At 37.0% G+C, this 22,475-nt stretch overlaps 1 protein-coding gene across 2 annotated transcripts in view; it reads right to left on the bottom strand.

The window, feature by feature from the left end:
- Positions 1–22,475, bottom strand: part of BTAF1 (B-TFIID TATA-box binding protein associated factor 1) — a 48,988-nt gene that overhangs the window by 7,793 nt on the left and 18,720 nt on the right. For both annotated transcript variants that reach the window (XM_050898582.1, XM_050898583.1), the window contains exons 8-26: positions 21,398–21,466; positions 18,712–18,801; positions 17,090–17,185; positions 16,662–16,838; positions 15,984–16,124; positions 15,713–15,837; positions 14,434–14,554; positions 14,253–14,357; positions 13,860–14,009; positions 13,102–13,244; positions 12,760–12,934; positions 12,068–12,271; positions 9,562–9,988; positions 8,271–8,461; positions 7,165–7,318; positions 6,964–7,073; positions 4,713–4,914; positions 4,146–4,294; positions 412–564 (exon numbers count right to left, since the gene is read on the bottom strand). In XM_050898582.1, coding sequence (XP_050754539.1) covers positions 412–564; positions 4,146–4,294; positions 4,713–4,914; positions 6,964–7,073; positions 7,165–7,318; positions 8,271–8,461; positions 9,562–9,988; positions 12,068–12,271; positions 12,760–12,934; positions 13,102–13,244; positions 13,860–14,009; positions 14,253–14,357; positions 14,434–14,554; positions 15,713–15,837; positions 15,984–16,124; positions 16,662–16,838; positions 17,090–17,185; positions 18,712–18,801; positions 21,398–21,466 — 2,982 coding nt within the window. The remainder of the gene's footprint in view (positions 1–411; positions 565–4,145; positions 4,295–4,712; positions 4,915–6,963; positions 7,074–7,164; positions 7,319–8,270; positions 8,462–9,561; positions 9,989–12,067; positions 12,272–12,759; positions 12,935–13,101; positions 13,245–13,859; positions 14,010–14,252; positions 14,358–14,433; positions 14,555–15,712; positions 15,838–15,983; positions 16,125–16,661; positions 16,839–17,089; positions 17,186–18,711; positions 18,802–21,397; positions 21,467–22,475) is intronic.

Raw genomic sequence — 22,475 nt, 5'->3', positions numbered from 1 at the left:
TATGAGCTTGTTTCCCACCATAAATGCATCCATTACAACCCATTCACTCAAAGCAGAGGGGAATAAAGGGAGAGACATAAGCGGCCAAACAGTACAAGGCCTGGCTTTGCAGTGGTGGGCTGCCACAGTCAGCCTAAGCAAGGCACAGCCCTTTGGCCATTCCCTGAGAAAAGTGACAGAATCCGGGGGGGGGGGGGGGGGAAATCACTAAAAGAAAACCAGTATAAATGGCATGCATTACTTAATTTGTTCTTCCTTACCCAAGAGTCCAAGATACACACTGCACAGCTAAAAACAAAACAAAAAACCCACAAGCAAAAAACCCCAGCACCCACACAACTCCTACGCTTCCATAAAATCCTATCAGACTGGAACTTACTGCTCTTTTAAAATAAAAGTATAAGCTGTTACCTGCTGATATTTTCTGAGCTCTGCTTTGATTGGTACTGGAATTTTATAGTTTTCCAGTTTTTTTCCATCCAGTAATTGTTCCAGAAAGTGACGTTCTTTAGCTTTCATTCGGATTAATTCTTCAGACATGTTTGGTGGATCTGGTATACCAGCCTAGAATAAGATTTTTAAAGCAGTAATGTAAGGGCTACAGTACTTACTTCTCACACAGACAATAAGAAATAAAACCTCATACTAGCTTAGACATTTTAAACAAACAGATGGCAAAGACCTGCAGTCTTCTGAATTGTATCAATCCAAACTCAGTGCTATACTTTTTTGATTCCTTGCAGATCAACTCATCCAGGGTTGGTAGGGTGCAAAAGACAAATTCTGCCCCAAAGGACACACTGAAAAGCTTGATAGAATCGCATAGAAGAGGGGAAATCCTGGTCACGCTTGGAAGATTTTACAAAGACTGAGCTATTCTGCCTCTAATCAGAGAGTTTATCTGGCTGGCTAGTGAATCCTTTGACACCCATTTCTCCTTAGTCACAGTCTACCATCCAAAGTTAGATGGATTTTTGTCCTACAGATGTTAGTAGAATTAGATCTAAAGTGATACTGAAATCCATAGGATGAATTCAAACAGTTGGAAACTATTGGGGAAAAAGAAAAACCTAAACCCCTCCAGGTTTGTAGCAGCAGACCTTGGCTTCCTAGGTACTTCCCATACTAGGCCAGAAGCACAAAGAAGCTATCTAGGGACCAAATATGCTCAGACATTCTTGCTTACTGCTAATATACAGTAGCAAAAGAGGCACTGATATTTTCCATCATCACATCTGTCATCCCAGTTTTCTGGGCCACCTCCATCTTTAGTTAGCTTTACTTCAAAACCCAAGTTACTAATCACTTAGGGAAGGCTCCTGGCTGAAAAGAAAAACTCTATCAAATAATTCCACCATGTATGCGGTTAATAAGGAAGGGGAAAAACTAACTCAGATTTCAGATGTTGGAAGTGCTCCAATAAGGTATTTAAGTATGTACATACACACAGAAAACAGCCTACTCATTCAACTGCTCTTCCTACCCTCCCTTTTAAAAGAACATGTCTGAAGTGTGAATACCATGCCAGTTAATTTGGTTCAAGTATATTGTCAACTTGCAGCATGATTGCTTATCAATAAAACAGGACAGATTAAGTTGAACCGTTTATCTTACAATCCTTCTCTCAGTCATACTTTCATTTTTATGGTTGAATGAATAAAGAAATTGAGAATAAAGATACAGGAAGCTGAGCATAGCTAAGTTCTCAAAACTCATTTACTGCTATTGTTTCCAATTCCTCACAATTAGAAACCAACACAAAAATATAGATGAGAAACTCCAAGCTTATTCAGACCTCTATCACTTCTACTTATCCAGCAGATGAATTCAGGTCTTGCATTTTAGGCAGTATATAAAATGCCAGCAATAAACACAAAAGACTAGATATAGTTCTGCAACAAAACAAAGAGTGTAAGTCATGCTTCAGGGACATGAAAGAGTGCAAATTTTTTTGTTGTTGTTTTAGTAATACCACTATAACTACTGAAAATTGTAAGAGTTTGTCGTATGAAATATCCGCAAGACTACCCTAAAAAGTCTTCCCATTTAAAAAAGTAAAACTGTAACCATAAAACACCACTCCGTAAGTTTTTTCACACAAAGCCTGTGTGAAACTTTGTCTATGAAAACTTGATAATAAAGTTATTTCAATCTCAAAAAAGGATTCCTTAATAAAGTATTTCCCCGTCAAACATCTATTTCCCTAGTCCCTATCAATCTACCCCCTACTCTTTCCACTGAGATGACTCCAACCCCTCTACAGTTATCAATTTAAATTCCTTGTTTGGCCTAACATTTAAAATTGCTAGTATTCAGAAGACTGTCCCACTACAGTACTGGTATTTTCTCTCATTATTAATCTACTTCACTCTAAGTTTGCATATTTCTAAGTTTGCATATTTAATATAGTTCAATATCTGATACTGAACTTCCTTAACTGGAAGGGGAAGTCCTAAGGGAGTTCTTGAGTAACTATGGAAAAGAAACACGAACTGATCATGCATACGTACGCAATTAATAACAAGTATTCTACATTTTTAAGAGATGCTCACTAAATTCTATTAAAATAGCTTTAAAAAAAAAAATCTAAGCTACATGTATTCCATAGGACTGTATTTAGATGCATATGAAGGGCACTGGTGCAAATGGCACTGGAATGAACAGCAGTATGCCAGAAATTCATTTTATACTTTGCTCACTTTCAACTTTTTCAACATTTCAGTGTAAGCATACGGAAAGTAAGTGCTCCATTTAAGGCAGATTGCTAGTTATCAGATTCTAAGTTTCTATTATGCTAAATTAAAAATTGAGATAATAAAAAGACACTAAACCCATTAAACTGACAATTTTTTTTTTTTCATTAGAAACATGCAAATGAATTCCAAACTGTCTTCTATTACCATCTGGTGGTGAAAATAAGTTAGTTAGAAGCCTTGTAGTCCTTGAAGTGCAATATTAGAAAGTGTCTGAGGTATGCAGGTTGTAGTAGGAGTGAAAAACTGAAGCAAATCTGTACTGATTAAACACTACTGGATCATAATACAGATAATATATTGCCCAAAGCTGTAGGGTGGGGCTTTTTGATTTTAAGAACTAGGAATAAGTAACTGTATTGGGTCTAGCTGAGATAGAGTTAATTTTCCCCACAGCAGCCCTCGTAGTGCTGTGCTCTGTATTGGTAGCTAGAAGGGTGTTGATAACACACCAGTGTTTTGGCTACTGCTGAGCAGTGCTCGCACAGCATCAAGGCTGTCTCTCCAACATTGCCCCCCCACCAGTAGGCTGGGGGTGGGCAAGATCTTGGGAGGGGACACAGCCAGGACAGCTGACCCAAACTGACCAAAGGGATATTCCATACCATGACGTCTGCTCAGTATAAAAGCTAGGGGGAGGAGGAGGAAGTGGGGGCATTTGTTTGTTTACGTTTGTCTTCCAGAGCAACCACTACGCATACTGAAACCCTGCTTCCTGGGAAGTGGCCGAACATCGCCTGCTGATGGGAAGTAGAGAATAAAATCTTTTGTTTTCCTTTGCTTTCACGCGCGACCTTTGCTTCTGCTTTATTAAACTGCCCTTATCTCGACCTACGAGCCTTTCATTTTATTTTCTCCCCCTGTCCAGTTGTGGAGGAGGAGTGATAGAGCGGCTTTGGTGGGCACCTGGCATCTGGCCAGGGTCAACCCACTACAGTAACTGTACTTCTCTCCACACTATTTCTATTACTGCTATTTCATTTTCTCCTTTTAAGTCAGTATTGCTTTTTTATGCATTTCTCTTGACCACATACATACCACCACACACACCTAGGGAGAGAGCACCTATAACTCCTAAGACTTTTGAGCCAAATCTAGCAAAAGCAGCATTACCCACAAAATTAATGAATATACAGTTTAACTTCATGTGCACAGTTGAAATGAGTTTCTTATAAAGAGAAATTTTACTTTAGAAAATTACTAACAGAGGGTCCAATTTTACTCATTTTACATTATAAAGGACACATCTTCAATTATCTGATATGGACTCAACATCTGTAAAAACTGTTACTTATTCAGCATTTAATAAGCCAGAACCTTGGACTTTGCAGCTGGTGAAAAAGCGGATACAGGACAGTTCACATACTCAGTATACTTACAACTTGAGCTTACCTCAAGAGGCATTAGTCTAATTAGTGTTGCAAAGCACTGAGTGGCCATAAAACGGACACTGTTTGTCTGATCACTCATTCTACCCAGAACTGGAACCACTAGAAGAACAATATATGGAACAATGCCAACGTCCAGCTGCTCCATTACACCTGGATCAGTTATTAAGGAAATAGTTTTTGCCAGTTCAGGGTTGTCTGACATCAATATATACCTGGCAGATTTCACACTCAATAGGTAAAAGTCATTAATACATTACATTCAGATGAACAAGATTTCTACTAACAAAGCAAGGGGCGGGGAAGTCTGATCTACCCAGTTACATTTAGCCCAGTGAATGCCATGGTTTGAGAAACTGAATTACCTCCACCAAAACTTCATTTGATAGATAAAATAAAAGCAATGGAAATGAAAGTTTCTTTTATTTCTTGTCTACAGGAGGCAAACAGCTTAACATTTTATTTCATTCCTCCTCACATTTTTTTCAGGCAACAGTTTTTGTTCCCCCAAATTATGCAGCTGCAAAGAAGGTTGAAGTTTCTGCATTTTTGAATACTCAAGCAAGGATACATGCAAGTGCTTCAATTGCACCTTCTTGTTTGGTGTTGTCATCTATTGCTCCCAACCATGGTAGAACTTTCTCTAGAAAGATATTCATGGTTTCCATGGTAGCTATTTTGCTCATAACACCGACACAACGAGCAGCCATGTGTCTCACTGCAGTGCTGGGATGTTGAAGGCACATGTAAAGATGAGGCAAATGCTGTATTAACTGAATAGAAGCAGAGGGTGGGGGGAAAAAAGTTAATATGAATTATAAACAAATTACTGAATTATTTTGAAGTAAACAGTCTTTTTAAGTCACTGTTGCCTTCCAAAGAATGCTTGAAATGGCTCCTTCACAAGATCTAATTGTTTAGAATCAAAAAATTGTTTCAGAAGAAAAAGACAATTGAACTTTGAACAAGTATTACTCCCCAATGCAGTTAAAATTCAGAGTAACAAAATATTTAGGGTTTTAGTCAAAATGAAAGTTAAAGCCCTTGATAATTAAGGATGTATCTCACACCGGAAAAATACAGTTCTAAGTACTCAGAACTTTTTATAAAAAAAAAAGAATTATTGCTTAAATACAGATACATAGATTAAGGAATTCCTTCCAGCTAGCAAATTTGTCCTAGACTCATCCCATTTATTTTTAGACAGATGAATTATCCATGTTGGGAGTCTTAGTAACTCTGTGTGACAAGAAAGGCACCCAGAAGGAAATTCACATCTTCCCAAGGGGGTACATGTGTACATACATGTCTTTTTTTCATCAGCACAAATACATTTTTATGTCAGATATCTTAAACAGATGGTCAGGTTTTTCCTAGTGTGGAAGTCCTTAAATACTAGCTTTGATGAACCAATTCCACCCTCTTTGACTTTCTATGATTTTTATTTTTCTTTTTTAAAAACCTGTATACAGTATTAGCACCCCCAAAAACAATCTACACATTAACTACACACCATATATATGTCTATACATAAAATACGTATATATAAAAAAATCTTTCCATATCATATGCTAAATTCACTCAAAATCACTGCAGTATTTTATTAAAATAGATAAGAAACAATTCCATATGTTCCATATGAATCTTCTCCATCTGCTCAGAACTCTACAGCCATTCCTTATACCCATCCTTTCCCATCATAGCCTTTCCAGACAGAGTTCTGGCCTACTTATTCCTTGCATGGGAGCCTTTTTGTGTATTTTTACCATCCTGTTGCCCTTCTCTATGCCTCTTCCAGTGCTACTATATTTATTCTGAAATACAGTGCTGCAGATAGGCTAGTACTGAAAATTGTGTTCAGATGCAGGCATAATGATGACTTTCTTGTTCTTTCTTAACTTCCTTTTTTTTTTTTAACCAGTATTCTACATTCAGCTGGTGCTTTCACAGAACTATCCTAACTCCAGGATCTCTCTTCCTGAGTAGAAATAGTCAGTTCAGAGCCAACTACTGCATGTAAGATGTTAAGTCTTTTACATTGAGTGGTGGGTAAAAAGAAATAATTTTAAAAATTAATCAAATCCAGCCTACTTAGGGGTAAACTGAAGTCTCCCGTAATTTTTGCATTCCCTGCACAGGGAGCCCTTCTGACAACCTTCAGCCTGTTACACAGTAGTCAGGCAGTAAACTGTGCAGTCTTTATTACTACCATTTTCCCCCCACTCTGGCCACACAAACTACATGTCAGTCTATTAGAAGTCAACCCATTTCAGTCAGCCACATAATGCAGCATAACAACATTTTTATCTGTACTTTAATAACAAAGAGAAGGCATCATATTATCAGTCTGTTCTCCAGGTTTAGGAAATCTGGAATTAGAATAAAGCAGAGCTGAGATGCTGATTTCAATGTAACACAATAGCATAAATATTATCATAACTCAAACTTTGGACACTGTCTTGTTTGGGCATCTCATCCAGAAAAGGGTAGGCCAAAGCTAAATTGTAGGCAGGTGTTTGCTTTTGTGGTTTATTCTACAACCTGCATAAACAAATACAGAATTTAACATCCTATAGGACACAGGGAAAAAACAGCTTTAAAACGTAACAGCTTAACTGCTGAAGACAGAAGGCTATGTCTTCAGTTTATCAAGACTAGGATACAGGACTTGGAATACAGGCATGCCAGCAAGTGAATAAAAACACCATTTGAGCAAAATTAGAAAAACATCTAAAAAGAAGCCTTACAAATCAAAGATTTTTAAAAGTGGCAATGAACAGACTGAATTGCTGCATACAAAAGCTGCTTTGGAATATGATTACCAGAGGGTGTAGCTGAGTATCCATTGAAGCTGCTGTTGTTTCAAAAACCTGCAAAGAATTCACTAGCTCCTGGGCAGGAGCATCTCCTTTTTCCAGTAAGGACTTTCGGTCTGTTAAGAACAGAAAAGGTGTTCAGTTTAAGACTGACATACTGCCCCCAGCCTACCAGCCCCCCCCAACTTAAATCAGAAGTGTAATTACCAAAATTATTTATGTGAATGTTGTTCCTTAATGAACCAACCATAGCATCCCAGAGATGTGGCAATCCTGTTGCCATTTCAGCACCAAAATGTTTAGCTATAGTAGATAAGGCAAATTCAGCTCCTCTTCTCTGTACAACATAAGGTTTCTGAGCCTAGAATTAAACAATTTAATGAAGTAGTGAAGACAGATACACTTAAGAATAACAATTATTTTCAAGGAGGCTCCCATTGTTATACAGGCATTCAATTCTGATTGTGTTTATAGCTACCTACAACACATTTGCTGGTCGATTTTTTTCTAAGTTATTTACTTTATACAGTTAAAAAAAGGAAAATCTTTTATAGCAGATTATTTAAATCCTATAAATCTGGGGATTTGGCTTTTGCTGACACAGGCCCGTTTCAGCAAGAGGTTTTCAACTGGTTCCAGTTCCAGAACCTCAGATTGCCAATAGAGGGACACCAAGAACAGTAACATGCTAGCAAAACTTCCCCAAAGCAATACCTGATTTGTTACTAAGCCCCTTCTCTTGCTCCCACCCTCTTCGGAAAGTGGAATTGATAAAAATCACTTTTAACAATTAAGAACAAAATCCACAACACTGTTTAGGAATCACAGTCCTGACTAGGATCTTACTAAAACATGCTGAAGTTTTATATGAATAAAACAGCAACAAAAAAATTTAGCTTATCAAGCATGGAAGTCACACGTACATCCTAAAGCCAGTCATATTTCAAATAGTGTTTTTAATGCTTCAGAGCATCCATTGTGCAGCAAGATGACCGACACTAACATGGGTGATGGGACACAGTCACAGCACAGTTTGTGGAAATCCATTTGCGTGGATTTATATCGAGATATTCATATTCTGTACTAAATGTAAAATATTTCAGGAGTTATTAATTTTCTTAATGACACACCAAAGATTTAAATCATCATCATCGAACATATGCTGCTTGCATCACAGAATTTTATGTCAACTCAGTTCTCTCATGAAAAGATCCTGGACATCCCTATTATAATGCCATCAACTCCAGTGAATTCAAAGTAATGGAAGGAGGAGGTGCATGTGCAAGTTGCAAATGCAAGTTTTTGAAATTTACCTCATCAAGTTCTGTAGGAATGCTTCCACTGCTGCCAGCGGGGAGATCTGCAATTGGGGCTTTTGGAGCTTTTGGAGTAGGACCTCGCCGACTTGTGATGGCAAAAGCAGCTTTCTGATGTCTGTACAATGTAATTATTCCCCTGTGCTTAGTAACTGTATGATGCATCCCATCTTTATCAGAGTTGGGCCCTAAAGGAAAAGAGAGAATAGCTGACAATAATTCAAGCTGCAGTTTAAAACATAGGTGGGAGTGACAGCTACCTACAAGTCATCTGCAGAGCTCAACGTGCTTTAAAACCACCATCAGTATCATAGTCCTCAAGGATGGAAAAATTTAAGTACAGAGTACAGCTACTCTGTTAAGAGCACATTACAGACTTGGCATGAAAATCTAAGTGTGCAAACTGCCACATAAATTCTTATTCAGCAGGAAACACAGGTAACAAAACTTCAGCCAAATATAAAAAGTTTGCACAAGTTTGTTTTTTTTTTTTTTTAAATAAAACAACACATGTTCTAAAGTTTTGTTCTAAAGTTTAAACAAGCTTATGGTCTGTGTCCTTTACAAACAGTTCAAGACTTCTATCATGATACGATAGCAGATGCCATCAGTGTCTTTAGCATAAATAGAAACATCAACAAATCCAATCAGCTTAATTTTCAATCAGATATGAATGGTATTCTACTGTGAGATGAAGGAGGACACATTCATTAAGAAAAAGTAAAACGTGTAATGGTCAAACCTTAAAAGCAGGTTAGAATCTTTGAGAGTATTAAGGTCTTAATTTGTGGCGTTCATTCAATCCATACATTTTCTGCAGGGGACAGTCATTTAAAGAAAATCCATGACCACAGCGTGCACAGGATTATTTGTTCATTTCAAACACTGTCCTCACCTTTTGTTATCTTACTGTTAGCCTATGGAACGTAACACAAGTCAGGCTTTTCTCTAACAGGCTACTCTAATTTCCATACTTATTCTATTTCAATGAAAAGCTTCATAACATATGTAAATGAAATGTGATCATAAGTGGATAATAATTGAACAACAGTAAATAACTGAAAATTGGAACTAAGATCTTTTATATATAAATTTTCTGAAAAGTATACACATTATTAGTTGCACACAGTGTGTAGTTTAAGACACCTAAATGAAGTAATTACTAATAAATGAAGACTCAGTTGCTGGCATTTTAAAAACACTGAAAACAAGACTCACTCAAATACTTATTTTAACAGTTCAGACACAAGCACAGACATAAGAATCCCGGCAGTCTTAGATATCATACCTTTTGAGTTTTCATGGCTACTCTGAGGCTGTGCAGGACATGCTGCTAGTGGGGTAAGATGTGGATCCACACAGAGGGAGTTGCAGAGATTTTTTATAATCTTTGAGTTGGGACAAGGAGACCTTGTTGTACACTGCTGAAGTAACTTTGCTATACATGAAGCCACATAGTTTTGTACAAGTGTATTCTCCTCTTTTTTGATAGCTTCCATTAAGGGTTTTATAACAGGATTTAGTTTTTCTGGAAGTTGCTGCAAGTTCACAACTGCACATGCAGCAAATGTATGGACTCGCAGATGCAACACTTGCCATTCTTGATTTGTTTCTGTAACAGTCATTTGGACTTGTTGTCGTTTACTGTCCAACTGTTGTAGAATTTTAGGATTCAAAGTAAAGGATGATGTCACTTCATGGAAAACAGAAGTAACCTAATAAAAAGGAAGAAAGAGTGTTACAAATCTGTTTCATTTACTGTAAAACAGGATATCCTCTGAAAACCCTGTTTTTCATGACAGAACACAAGTCACTTCACCAGGTATTATCAACTCTATTTTTCTAGCAAATAGCAGGAAATGCTCCAAAATGTAGTTTCTGGAATCTTGAACTGCAGCTCAAGGGGAAAATCAGGTATATTATGAACATTTCAAGTCTAGATTCCCAAAGCTAAAGAGGTGTTTACGTACTCCTCCAAATTTAGATTGTCCCATATCTGCCAGATACATCCAGAAATTCTGGCAATACGTAAGCACGTGACAGATAAGCAAAGGAGAATATGCTATGAATACAAGAGGCTAGAAAGCATGGGCAAGGTCCCGTGCATGAAGAAGTTGTTTCTAAGCTGATTTTCTTTTGAGGAAAGAGACTGGGATAAAAATCTAAGGAACAAGTCAGCACAACACAGTAGTTGCAGGACTTGCCATATCCTCCCCCACTCACAACTGGCTGACTACTGTTGCTTCATCTTTCACAGGAAAGATTAAAAGCAACGTAGAATCATGGAAGTGCTGAACTTATTCTACTGATAGGATAGTTAGGCTCCTAAGTACAGGAAAGATGACAGCTGTTGAGAGGGTTAGTCTGAGGGCGTTTTTTTGCCTTTTACTTTTAAAAGTTCAGGCCAAGTCTTTCAACTATCAGACTTGTACTGCTTCATTCTACAGATACCTCAAGCTCTACTCCACATGACCTTGATGACCGGAATGACCAAAGGATGCAAAAAATATGAATAGCAAGGAGGAGCACAGGGTTTTTCCATCCAATGCATGAAGACCCATACTACAACACAGAGTAGGTTTGGTGTATGTATTTCCAGAAAACTTGAAGAGTTGAAAGGGTGCAGAAGACAGCCATAGAAAACAGCAAATAGTTATGGAATGAGTCTTCTAATCCAGAATGGATCTCTTTTGAAAAAACACGCATTGGTCAAGCAGCCCTATTACTAGACTTAAGAGTAAACAGTTGAGGTATATGAAAACTCATGTACTTCACAGACTATGAGCTCACATGATTATGTCTGGCTTTACCTTGGGAATTTATTCATTTTAGATGGTAGCCATAATCAGACTGGCTGCCAAAATCCCCTCAGCCCATATACACAATTATCTATAACTTGAAAGATACGTTGAGATTTCCAAGTTAATCTACTGCATATTACTACATAAATACTACCATCTGAGAATTTCAAGATCCATCATGCTACAGTCATCATGACCATAATTGTACAAACTTAAACCTTCTCGTATTCTTATCCTTATTCTCAGCATCCCAGTTGCATACACAAACACCCTCCTCCCCTGCCCCACGCTGCACCACATCCATCACCATTCTTTAATCCCCCCAAATCTACACACCCCTCTCACCCCAGACCCTTTTATTTTGCAGGCTCTCAAATCCACAAGCTCGCTATTTACATCCTACCTCATCTGTCCATACTCATCTTTCTCTCTGCTTAAGAGGCCAGTTTGGGGTTGGAACAAAAACCTTTTAATACGTTGCCCCAACATTATCAGCTCTATTTTTGCTTACAGAGCTTTTCACGTCAAGAGCTACCTTTTATTAGCACATCTAACACTGATGTTTTCAGATTAAAAAAGACAAAACAATTGAACAGTCAGGAAAAAAACACTTTAAAAAACACACGCTTGGGGGGCCGGGGGGGAGAAGGTCTAGAATTTACACAGTTTATTTACTAGTCTTTTGACAGTGGTTTTGAAGGAGTTCCAGCCTGCTTTGTTTTATTCTGTGTAGATTTCAATAGTGAATCTACACCTGGAATCAGAACACTGTCAGTTTTTTCTCCTGTTAAGTATCTACCTTGTATTCTACTCCATTTTTGGCATAGTCTGTAAACACCGCAGATGAAGCGGTAAACATCTATTACATATCTCAAAGGATGTGTAAAGTCACCACATTATTTCTGAAAGTTACTGTCTATGTAATAATTATGCTGAAGATGTATTTCAAGACAAGAATAGATTTCAAGGAAGGGCAGGCATGCCTCTACTTACCAACTCATTAGCTTGATCTATTGTAAATACACTGCAGTTTACTCTGTTTCCAATGTCAATGTGTGCATCAGCTAACAATGAGATGAGTTGTTTACATTCATTCTGCATTCGTGTAAAAGGAACAGCAATTTCATCATAATAGAGATGTTCAGAAAGGACCCCAAGTAAACGAGGCTGCACACAAATGGCCACAGTTCTACACTCCTGTAACAGGAAAAGACATAATTTGTACTCCTGAGTAATCACAATTTCTTTTGTTCGGTTTTGGGCACTAAACAGTGCAATCTAGCTACAAAAATCCAGTTTCCAGAGGGACCATTAACATCTGTAACCCTGAATATTAAAGATTATGAACAAAACGTTCAGTCTGCTGCTAGAACAGAAGTGATAGTGAAGACAGTGAAGACAGTCATGTTAAAAGGAAGCATTGACCTTAGATAACACGCATCTTGAGAATAGACTTGTTTGTAGAAGAAATGTGAACATATTTACTGATTCATAGTTCTGACAGTTGGTGTTTAGCTACCGAGTAAGGTATTCCTCCATTGTCTAACAATCAAGATTTTAGTATTTAGATGTATAAATACCATTTTAGCTTATCAACTGAAATTTTATTTCAAGCTAAGTAGCAGACGACAAGCTGTGGATTAAGATAGTAAGTAAAATTTATTTTTGCTGCAGAAACATCCTACCTTTTGCAGGGCTGCCCACTCACAGATTACTAATGCAACACTAATCCTCTGCAAGGCAGATTTAGAATTCAAGTGGAAGAGCAGTAGCTGAGCTAATGATTCAGCTGGCTTTATTTCTTGAGTAACAGTATTTACACCTGGGTCACAAATGCAGCAACAAAGTGCTCCCAGCAACCTGACAAAAGGAGAAAAACAGTCACTTTAATGTTAAAATTACTCTGCAATTAATGATTCAAAATGAAGATGCCAAAAAATTCTACATAATTAGGTTTTGGCAAAAACACTATATAATGAAAAAGATAAATTGCTTTTAAATATTTTTTCAGATTCCAGTAAACTGACTTTGCTGCCATCATCCGAGCTCGCATGACAACGTAATCCCTGGTTGCTGGATCTTCTGCAATGCTGTCTGCCCCAGCAATATATTCCTGAATCACTTCCTTATTCTGGGTTTGACCTTGACGCAGTTTAGCACCTGCCTTTTCCTATGGAATAAAGTTGGGAGAGGTTGAAAGTAAATGTGTTTGTAACAGAAAAGATGAATTCATATTCCATAACATTTCCAATAACCATCGTACCCTGCAGAAGTTGGACTAAGCCAGAATGTTTCTTGGATAACAGACTTCTTAAAGTAGTTAATCACTGTAAATCATCTGTCTGCTAATAACAATTCTGTGGTCCTATAAGATGTATGATATGGTTCCTTCACTATAATATTAAAACTAATACTAAACATATAGCTGATAAACTGAGTCCAAACAGAGGAAAATGGAAACCTCTTTCAGCATGTTTTCAGAAATAACGCAATGCTTTTAGACTTAACTCAGTCCTACAAACAGATGGTTAAGGAACCATGCAAATACAGACTTTATAAAAAGTATTCACAGGGAGCATGCTACATGACAGAACTTTGAATTCTCATTGATAACCTGACAAGAACTATTTTGCTGTACAGACTTGAGGTTTGTAAGATAGGTTACATTTAGAGTTGTAGAAAGGCACCATCACTCCCCTCTAACACCTTTAGAACATGTCTTTATACATAGCTAATCAATTTCCTGCTTTCCGTAGAACAGTTAGTGAGGTCACATTTCACTTACTTTTGATCTGGTTTTTACTTCTAGCAACATGTTTAAGTCAATGGGCAAGTGAGATGGCTGCATCATTAAGCAGAGCCAGGCTCCCATCCATGGACAAGCAGCTGCAACCACATACTGTACAGACGCCTTGTTTAACAGTTCCAGCCATACCTGGGGAAGGAAACATAGTGGAAGTCACGACAAATTTGTACGTGGTCTACGTAAGATCATATATGTGCTGATAAACTGTAGGAACCATCCTATTCTCCTTCACTCTGTAATAAAGCATCACATAGGCTAACTACAAAATAATTAACATGAACACACTATTCTTTATCTGCACAGAAGTGAAGAGGATACGAAAGAGCAGGATACACAAACTCTATATATTTAGGTCATAAGTCATGCAAATACCTTGTGAATAAGATCCAGAATTTCTTGGTTGCTTTCTAAGATACAAAATTGAAATATGTGCCTCAACATGTCTTGCAGAATTGGAGTCAGCCACGTTGAAGAGCTCTGAAACAAGGATATCATTTGATCAAGCAGATTCCAATATGTATCACAGTAAACCACTAGTAACTCTAATTCTTACCTGGTCTTGGGTAGACAGCAGCGTGAATAATGTTTCCAGTGCCGCTTTTCGCACAGAAGATATAGTATGATGCAAGAACGGCCAGACACGTGGGACCAAAACTGTGAGTGATTGCTGAATACTAGTACATGAAGGGGAAATGTAGAGGCAGTGACAGGGATAAAAAACAAACACACAGAGCTAAGTTAATTTTGTTTATCCTCAGTTATAAAGTTTTATCCAAAAGAAAGCTTTTTAAAAAAAGAGAAGTATTGTTGCATATGCTTGGTGATTGTAAGTGAAGGATCAAATTACTATAGCTTAAACATTTAAAATAGTTTGAGTCAGTATCTTTTTTCAGGAAAATACTGTTTTTTCTTAGTGGTATAAAGAACTAGTCAATTCAAGCATGTATTTTTACTGTGTTGTTTCCCAGATTATACTTTGGGCTTTGTTCAACTATTTAGAAAAAAGGGTTTTTTTGGTTTTGTTTTTAATTTATTATTAGGCATTTATGAGTTTAGAGATAATTTAAAACAAGCTTGGCTCTTTTGTGCATGAACTTGCACGTCAACTGATGCAAGTAGTACATCTGAATTAAAGATGGCAGTAGTGACAAAACTTCATTCTTAATTTTGGATTTGGGCAAAAAACAGCTTCAGCAGTGACACTCATACAGGATGAGAAAGATGTGTAAAATATCTACCTTAAGTGCAGATGCTGTGAGTTTACCATGTGTATTACATACTAACATGCAATTCCTTTAATTTGACAGACTCCCAAACAGAGAGGAACTAGGCATTGTCTTCAACCAGTCACAGAATTACTGGTTGTACTATTGATAACAATTTCCAAGTTTGTAGCTTTCTTTAGAACTGTTCCAATAGTAAAGTTCTACAGGTACATGCATGTGTTTTGATGTACATAGTTTGCTCTCTTGTTTGGAGTTTGTCAACAAGGAGCAGACAAACAAGTAGTTTGTGGGCAGGACCACCATATGAGTGCAGCTGATATCCTTTACTAAAATACCCAAGATGAATGGAGAGGGGGGTGGGGGGGGAGTCACATATAAACAATGCCTAGTACCTTTTAATTATTTTGTTGCCTTTTACTAATGTAATGAAAATAGAAGCACTGTCCTAACCTTCACTTTAAGGAAAAGCAAGAGTAAAATTAAAATACTGATTTAAATCAAGCATCTCCTTGGCACATGATTTGAAAGCAACTTTGATTATTCCAATTTGAAAATAACTGGACAGTCAAACCTGCAATACTGAAGCAATTCTAATTAAAAAGTTACCTGCATTTGCGGACCTGAGGATAAGTCAGAAGGGAAGAAAGAAGGATCATGATACTGTTTGTGGAAGCTGTCAAGTCATCCAACTCCAGAAGTGCATCCCACAAGGTATTAAGAATAAAAGGCACCTACACAAATAAGCAGAAGAGGTTATCGTAAAAAAAAAAAAAAAAAAAAAAAAAAAAAATCCAAGTGCTGACTATAAGCGTTATTTTCTTCACTCAGACCAAAAACGACCTTTTCAATCAGAACTGATGGAAAACAATTCAGTCACCTTCTGAGACTGAAGTTGGACCAGGCTTTCCACTACTGGTACTAAAGATGCTGCAGCAACAGCTCGGACATCATCATCCAGATCTTGGAGACCTTCAATTATTGCAGGCAACACTTTAGGCAATAAAGTGTTGATCATGTCCTGCCAAAAAGATCAAAAGCATTTTTAAACTTAACAAGCATATAATGCACTAAGACGTACTCTGAGTGTGTGAATAATCCTGTTATATAAAACAGAAGCTACAGGTCCAAGACTATAATCTAAACATTGTAAGTTGCCATTCATGAAGTAAAACCTACATCATAAATTTGAATGAACTGTAACTCAGCTCAGTTTTGGTGTAAAGAAAGCTCAGTGTTTGCAGAGCACCACCATGAATAGACTAAAACTCTCATAGCACTCAGCTCTGTTATCCTTGCACGTAAAAGTATCTTCAAAACCAGACAAGCATAGTCTCTATAATGTTTTGTGCAAGTAACTTCTCAAGTTACAACAGTACAACTTGCAGATCTCTGCAGCCTGGATATAAAACCGCAGTCACACATCTTATAACCCACATGAGGCTGCAGTGCAAGCAAGCTTGCTTTATCATACCTATCTAATGTTTAGCCACATCCTCAACTTTGAGCAGAGCTTTTTGTTCCAAAGCTCTCTGCAATTTGTCATGAAGGTTATTACCTGACGTACTGCCAAAGCGTACTTTATTCCTAGGAGACCACCATGTCTTACTTCCCACTGTTCCTGTGTAAGCAGCTTCAGGAGAACATCCACAGTTTTATGAACTCCAGTCTCATTCATATGTTTCAATACTACTCCCAAAGTCTGAGCACAAGTCTCACGTACTGGTGCCACCACCTAGGATAAAGTAAATAAAACAGATATTTCTGCATGAAATTTGACTTAGAAAGAAACCAATATGAGTCGAGTCAGATGACCAAAACTGCTATATAAACAAGGTGAAATTTATGTATCGGCTACTTTGTAATAAGCATCTGTGAGCAATTACAACAGACACATGCAGTAACACTGTACAAAGCATAGCTGATCTGCTGCAATGCCTCCTGCAGAAGCCTGCTGATCTACCTGTTCCCTCAGAGACAACTTACTTCATCCGAAACAAAGTCTCCAAATCTGTCTAATGCAAACACACAAAGAAGTCTAATAACCAAGTCTTCTAGCCACTCCTGATGCTGCTGAATCATCTGTGAAAAGAGAAAAATTGAACACCTTGACTATATTTATTCATAAAGGATTTCTGATATGCTTGCTTTAGCTAAAATTTATATAAAAGATACGACAACATGTTTAAATTGGCTGAATATAGTCATCTTGCACAGATAGTCAAGGCAAAATAGTCAGCACTAATTCAGCTCACCTGGCTTATTACAAACATCAGAATTTATTTTTTTTAAAAACACATAGTACCTTTATCAAAAGGCTAGAGAGCACCTTGTAAGGTAGACAGATAATTTTATCCCTACACACCACACAAAGGTAAGGTCATTCAGATAATCTATACTGACTAATATCAACACGCCCTAGGCAAATCAATTAATATGTGTTTGAAGAATATTTACAAATAAACATAAACTATGAAGCAGTACTTCTCCACTGTGGGAGAGTGAAAGGAACTTGCTTTTCAGCCAAGTCTCCTCCAGATTCAACAAAGCAATTTAGACCAAGCTTGTCTTGAAGCTCTGGCCTCTGTTAGAGACCCAATAGCTCTGTAACTTTGAATCTCAGGGCAGAAGCCCCATAAAAGCAACTGCTCAGGCATCATCTTTCATCTCCACTGTTTGCCTATAAGATCACCACTTCGCTTGAAAACTGTAATTTTAATGAACAAAACTTTCATCATATTATGGATTTCATACTCCCATACACGTCAAAGAATTATAGCCTGCATATAGCATGCACAGCAGCCTTTGAACCTAGCCTGGAGTACATGCACTCTTTCCATAAATAGGTAAGAAACTGTTTAAAGTATCTTATCATTGCAGTGTGTGTTATTACTACCCTGCAATCTCCATCGAACAAATACTACTCCACATGGAAGCAAGGAGAGATAGCAGCTTTTGCTTTGCCTATATAAAAAGTATGCTGAAGTAGCTTGATTTACATTTGATAAACATTACCTCCTCATTCTTCAACTCTCTCTAAACCACAAGCTCTCCCAGCTGCTTTTACAGCAGGGAAGTTAATATGAATCTGGATGAAATTCACTATTAGTAAACAAGTTATTACTGTCAGGATATTTTAAAAAAGTGTTTTCCTTTTAAATAGACTATTTAAATACTTCTTCGCATAACAACAAAGCAAGCAGATCGAAAGAGTCACCTTATTATTTAAGGGAATAAAATCAGATGGTCTGAGACACTTCACTAGAGTTACATAATCAACTTGTCAGTTCTGTTTCAGCACACTCTTACCATGACCTGAAAAATAGTATTTTCTAGTATGGAAGCTAGTGTTTCATAACTTTACACACAGTCGACATATCAACAGCTGCGTATACAGTAGTATTGGTTTTTGCACAGGCCTTTTAAAAAGAATGTAAACATTTTATCAGTGCATACAGTAATTTCATCCAGATTATTCTGAGCAGACAAATTTCATGGTTTGTATTCCCCCAGATCACCCACCTCCTGCAAAGCTCAAGTATTTTAAGAAGTCTGTTTTCTAAACTTCATTGAAGCAATGTGTTAAGTCTACATGACTGGCAACTTACCTCTTCTAAAGAGCTATCTCCCATTTTACCACCACTTTTACCGTGAGCTTTAAGTATCTCTCTCAGTCCAGTACCTGCACCATGTCGAACCTAGAAAAGTGAAAAAAGTCAATTTTTAAATATTTAGGAACAGAAGATAAAAACCACACTGGGTAACTGAAACAATACTACTTTATTCTTAATAGAGACGTTTCAAGTGCTGCAGAGTTAGTGGTACTTAGACTTGTGGGAAAAGGTAGTATTTTATTAGATCAAATCATATACTTGAACACTCATCCGTTCAAAACCAACCTGGCTTTTTCCTAAGTATTTGCCAGCTTATGGACAGAAGCAATTAAGAATTGCTTCTGTTTTCTAACACAGAAGATACTGTTATCATATTTGCAGTAATGTAGCCAACAAAGATGGTTTTCATTTAGTTTTACCTCACTATGTTATAAGACACTAGTTTTCAGAGAAAGAACAACTAGAAGATATTACTGGTTTTAGTAAGTTTATAAGCTAAAGAAAAGCAATATTCTCATATTTCTTAAACACTTTATATTTCTCTTTATATTATATATTATATTTATATTTCTCTACAACTCTTTGCATTTCTTAAACAGAGTTTGGATTCCCACTGAATATTTTGGGGTCTGCAAAACAAATTTCTGAGAATTCCTATTCTGCATAGCTTACAAGCCTGCCTTGCTTGACTAAATATTAAAAAAGAAGTGAACAAGTGATATGGGAAAGCAAATTGTAGCCACTTGTATGTTCCCACCAAACATGAACAGTTGAACACACTAGGAAGAGTTTTGGAAATGACGGAAGACCAGCAGAAAGATGTGCCAGACACACCTGTTTCTGGTATTTTTGATACGTAGCTGGACTAGTAACTGGCTAATCAAGAAAAGCCCACTCAATAAACACACAGAAAGCTGCAAAAGCAACTTCTGCAAAAGCAAAAGTTTTGAACCGGGTTTTCACTGAGAGGCCTTTACATAGGTTAGAGCAGAACTTACTCTTCTTTTTTTTTTTTTTTAAGGGCACTTCATATATATGCTTGTTGCTAGCAGAAAATTACTGTATTTCATTTCATGATAGTAACAGCTAGAACTGAGTAGTTGGTAGGTCCTCCCTTTATCAGGATATCTTAGATGAAATGCAAGCATACACATCCCCATATGTACAGCTCAGTGGCTATTGGCAAAAGCTATAAGCAAGCCAATAAAAACCAGCCAGAGAGCCTAGTTTTAAATTCCTAATTGTTCATAATACACCAATCATTTGTTTATTTGGTCCAAGATTGCTTATCAGCTAGTTTTTACAAGCCAGAAGAGGAAGACTTTGCTAGTTAACTTTTCAGCTTCTGCAAACACAAAACAACAGCAAGACAGACAAATGTATAAAGGAAATACCAGTAGTAGGATTCATCTTGCCTGACTTCAGCTCCCTGTAAGCTAGGCAGTCTGAATTAGTCATCCAGGCTGCCTCTAGACATTGCAAGATGCCAGAGGGCCTTTTTATAAACAGGTAGTTTGAGGTAGTTTAACCTGTTTTTCATCCAGAACATACCATAATAATGATTCTGTATTGATCTACTTCCTTAATTAAGGTGTGCGCACCCTATATCAAATGTACTAAGAAAGCTGTAAAAATGTCTGCATTCCAGAAGACAAGTGGACTTTGGCTTCGACTGCAAACAGCCTGCTTTCAAATAAGGTGAGGCTTATTAGCTCAGATGCAGTGATGTGCCACACAAATATAATTATCCTTTTTCTGGGCCCAAAATAATTGTGCTGGTTGCATATGATCCATCTCAGTGTTTCCAAGTTTGAGGTTGGTATGGGCAGAACCAACTTGCTATCACTGAAACTGTGCTACAGATATACCTAAGTATGTTATAGTTGGTGTCAACATTTAATCTTTCAAAAGATCAACTTTTTTATTAAAAAACTGTAGTTAGTTGACAACAGTTATTTCCGTCTTCTGCTCAAGGAAGAGACACCATTGTCAGCTACTTCATATTTTTTGCTTGGAACTGATATCAAAGTTTGTGGAAAATAGTATAAGGATTGAATAAAAGGGTGGCAGAACAGGTTTTACTTCTTGAAAAAGTTGTCTAGGCAACCAAATATATAGTTTTTGTAGTTGGTATTTATTATCATTCTAAAAAAAGTTAAAAGTTCCTTTTTATAAGTGAAGAGAACAACTAATGATTTGTAGCCTACCCCCTGTTACCAAAGGAGTGATTCCCCCCACCTTTCCTATGAGCTTAGCATTAGACAAACATGCCACTGTTGTCAGCAAGACTCACACAATATTCCTTAAACTCTTGATGAATCCAAGCCTGTTTTAATTGCTTAATCTTTTTGACCATAGAGTCATGTGCTTTTATTTTGCTTGAATTTCAGTACTTCCAGAATCCTCACTTACAATCACTGCTTTCCATATCTTTCCCACTCTCCACTTAAGTATACATTACACGTCTGTTTTCATTTCCCCTTTAAATGAGTCTTAAAAAACACTTAAGTTCTCTAAAAGCAGATTTGTCTTGGCTATGTAATCTGTATTTACGATTGATGTAATTTTTGATATCTAGCAAAATGCTTTTAAATCCTATGCATACAATTTTTGTGCTTTTGTTGAAGCCTTTTTTTTTTTACTCTACGGTTACACCTTAGATACTGCACATGTGTCTTACCTCCCAAGAAGGGTTAAAGAGATCATTGCACACCTCTTCACAAAAGCTTTCCAGAGGCCATTCATTTGCCTAAATAAAAAATTATTAGGTACGAGATTAAAAGAGAAAGGGATCAGGCAAACATTTCTTATATTGTATGCCACTTAGATATGTAAAGGTAACAAAGACCTCCAAAAGCTTAAGTATTTTTCTTTGTTACTGGACAGAATTGAAAAAAACAAACCACCTTCTTCCACACTTCAGAAACTTTGCTGATTGGCATTGGATCTTTTAAAAAGCTTATGAAGTTTGTCTCTTAGTAGTGTAACCTCTTCTCTATGGTAATTAATTTTGATGTTCTGGAATTCTGGTTCCCTTTAGGAACCACTCTAAGGCAGAAAATTAGCAAAGTTCCTTATCCTCCCCAGTGATTCTTTAAATTTATGAACATTGCCTTTAAAGAACATAACAGGCAAGTCTCAATTAGAAATTACACTACATAATCAAATCGGGTCATTAATCCAGTAAAAAACACCCCCCTTTTCAAAACACATTCCGCATTTGTGAAAACCAGAAGCATATCCACTATCCCAAAGTTTCCTAAAAGGAAACTGACACAGCTGTGAAAAGGAAATTATGATACTAACATTAGTAAGTTCACACCATCACAAACACAAAGCATTTGAAAGGCTAGCAACCAGCAGCTATTCAGCCTGCAGATATCATCAATCTCTCAAATTCATTTTCCAATCATCGTTTTGCAAATAAGAATTTAATTACTAAACTATGTCTGGAAAAACCTTATTTTTGTGGAATACAGACCAATCAAGATAAAGTCTCTTCAAATAAACTTCTATGTACCGTTTGTATTCTGGTATAGCATTTCTTACAATTTTTCAGCTTTTCAGTCTATTGAAATATGCAAGTTTTTCTAAGACTAAGGTAATTGTTTAAATCTAAAACTACCAAAGATAGAACTTAATTCTAAATTAAGCCTAAAGTAAGGCGAAGATTAAATAAAGTGTACATGAACATTTAGATCAAATTATTTATGGCTCAGTGTAATCCTATCATCTAAGTGTTTAGCACAGTTTTACAG

The sequence above is a fragment of the Gymnogyps californianus genome, chromosome 6 (assembly GCF_018139145.2).
Source record: "Gymnogyps californianus isolate 813 chromosome 6, ASM1813914v2, whole genome shotgun sequence".
Classification (NCBI taxonomy): Eukaryota; Metazoa; Chordata; class Aves; order Accipitriformes; family Cathartidae; genus Gymnogyps; species Gymnogyps californianus.
Note: the sequence above shows the minus strand (reverse complement) of the source record. Positions and strands in the feature narration are given on the sequence as shown.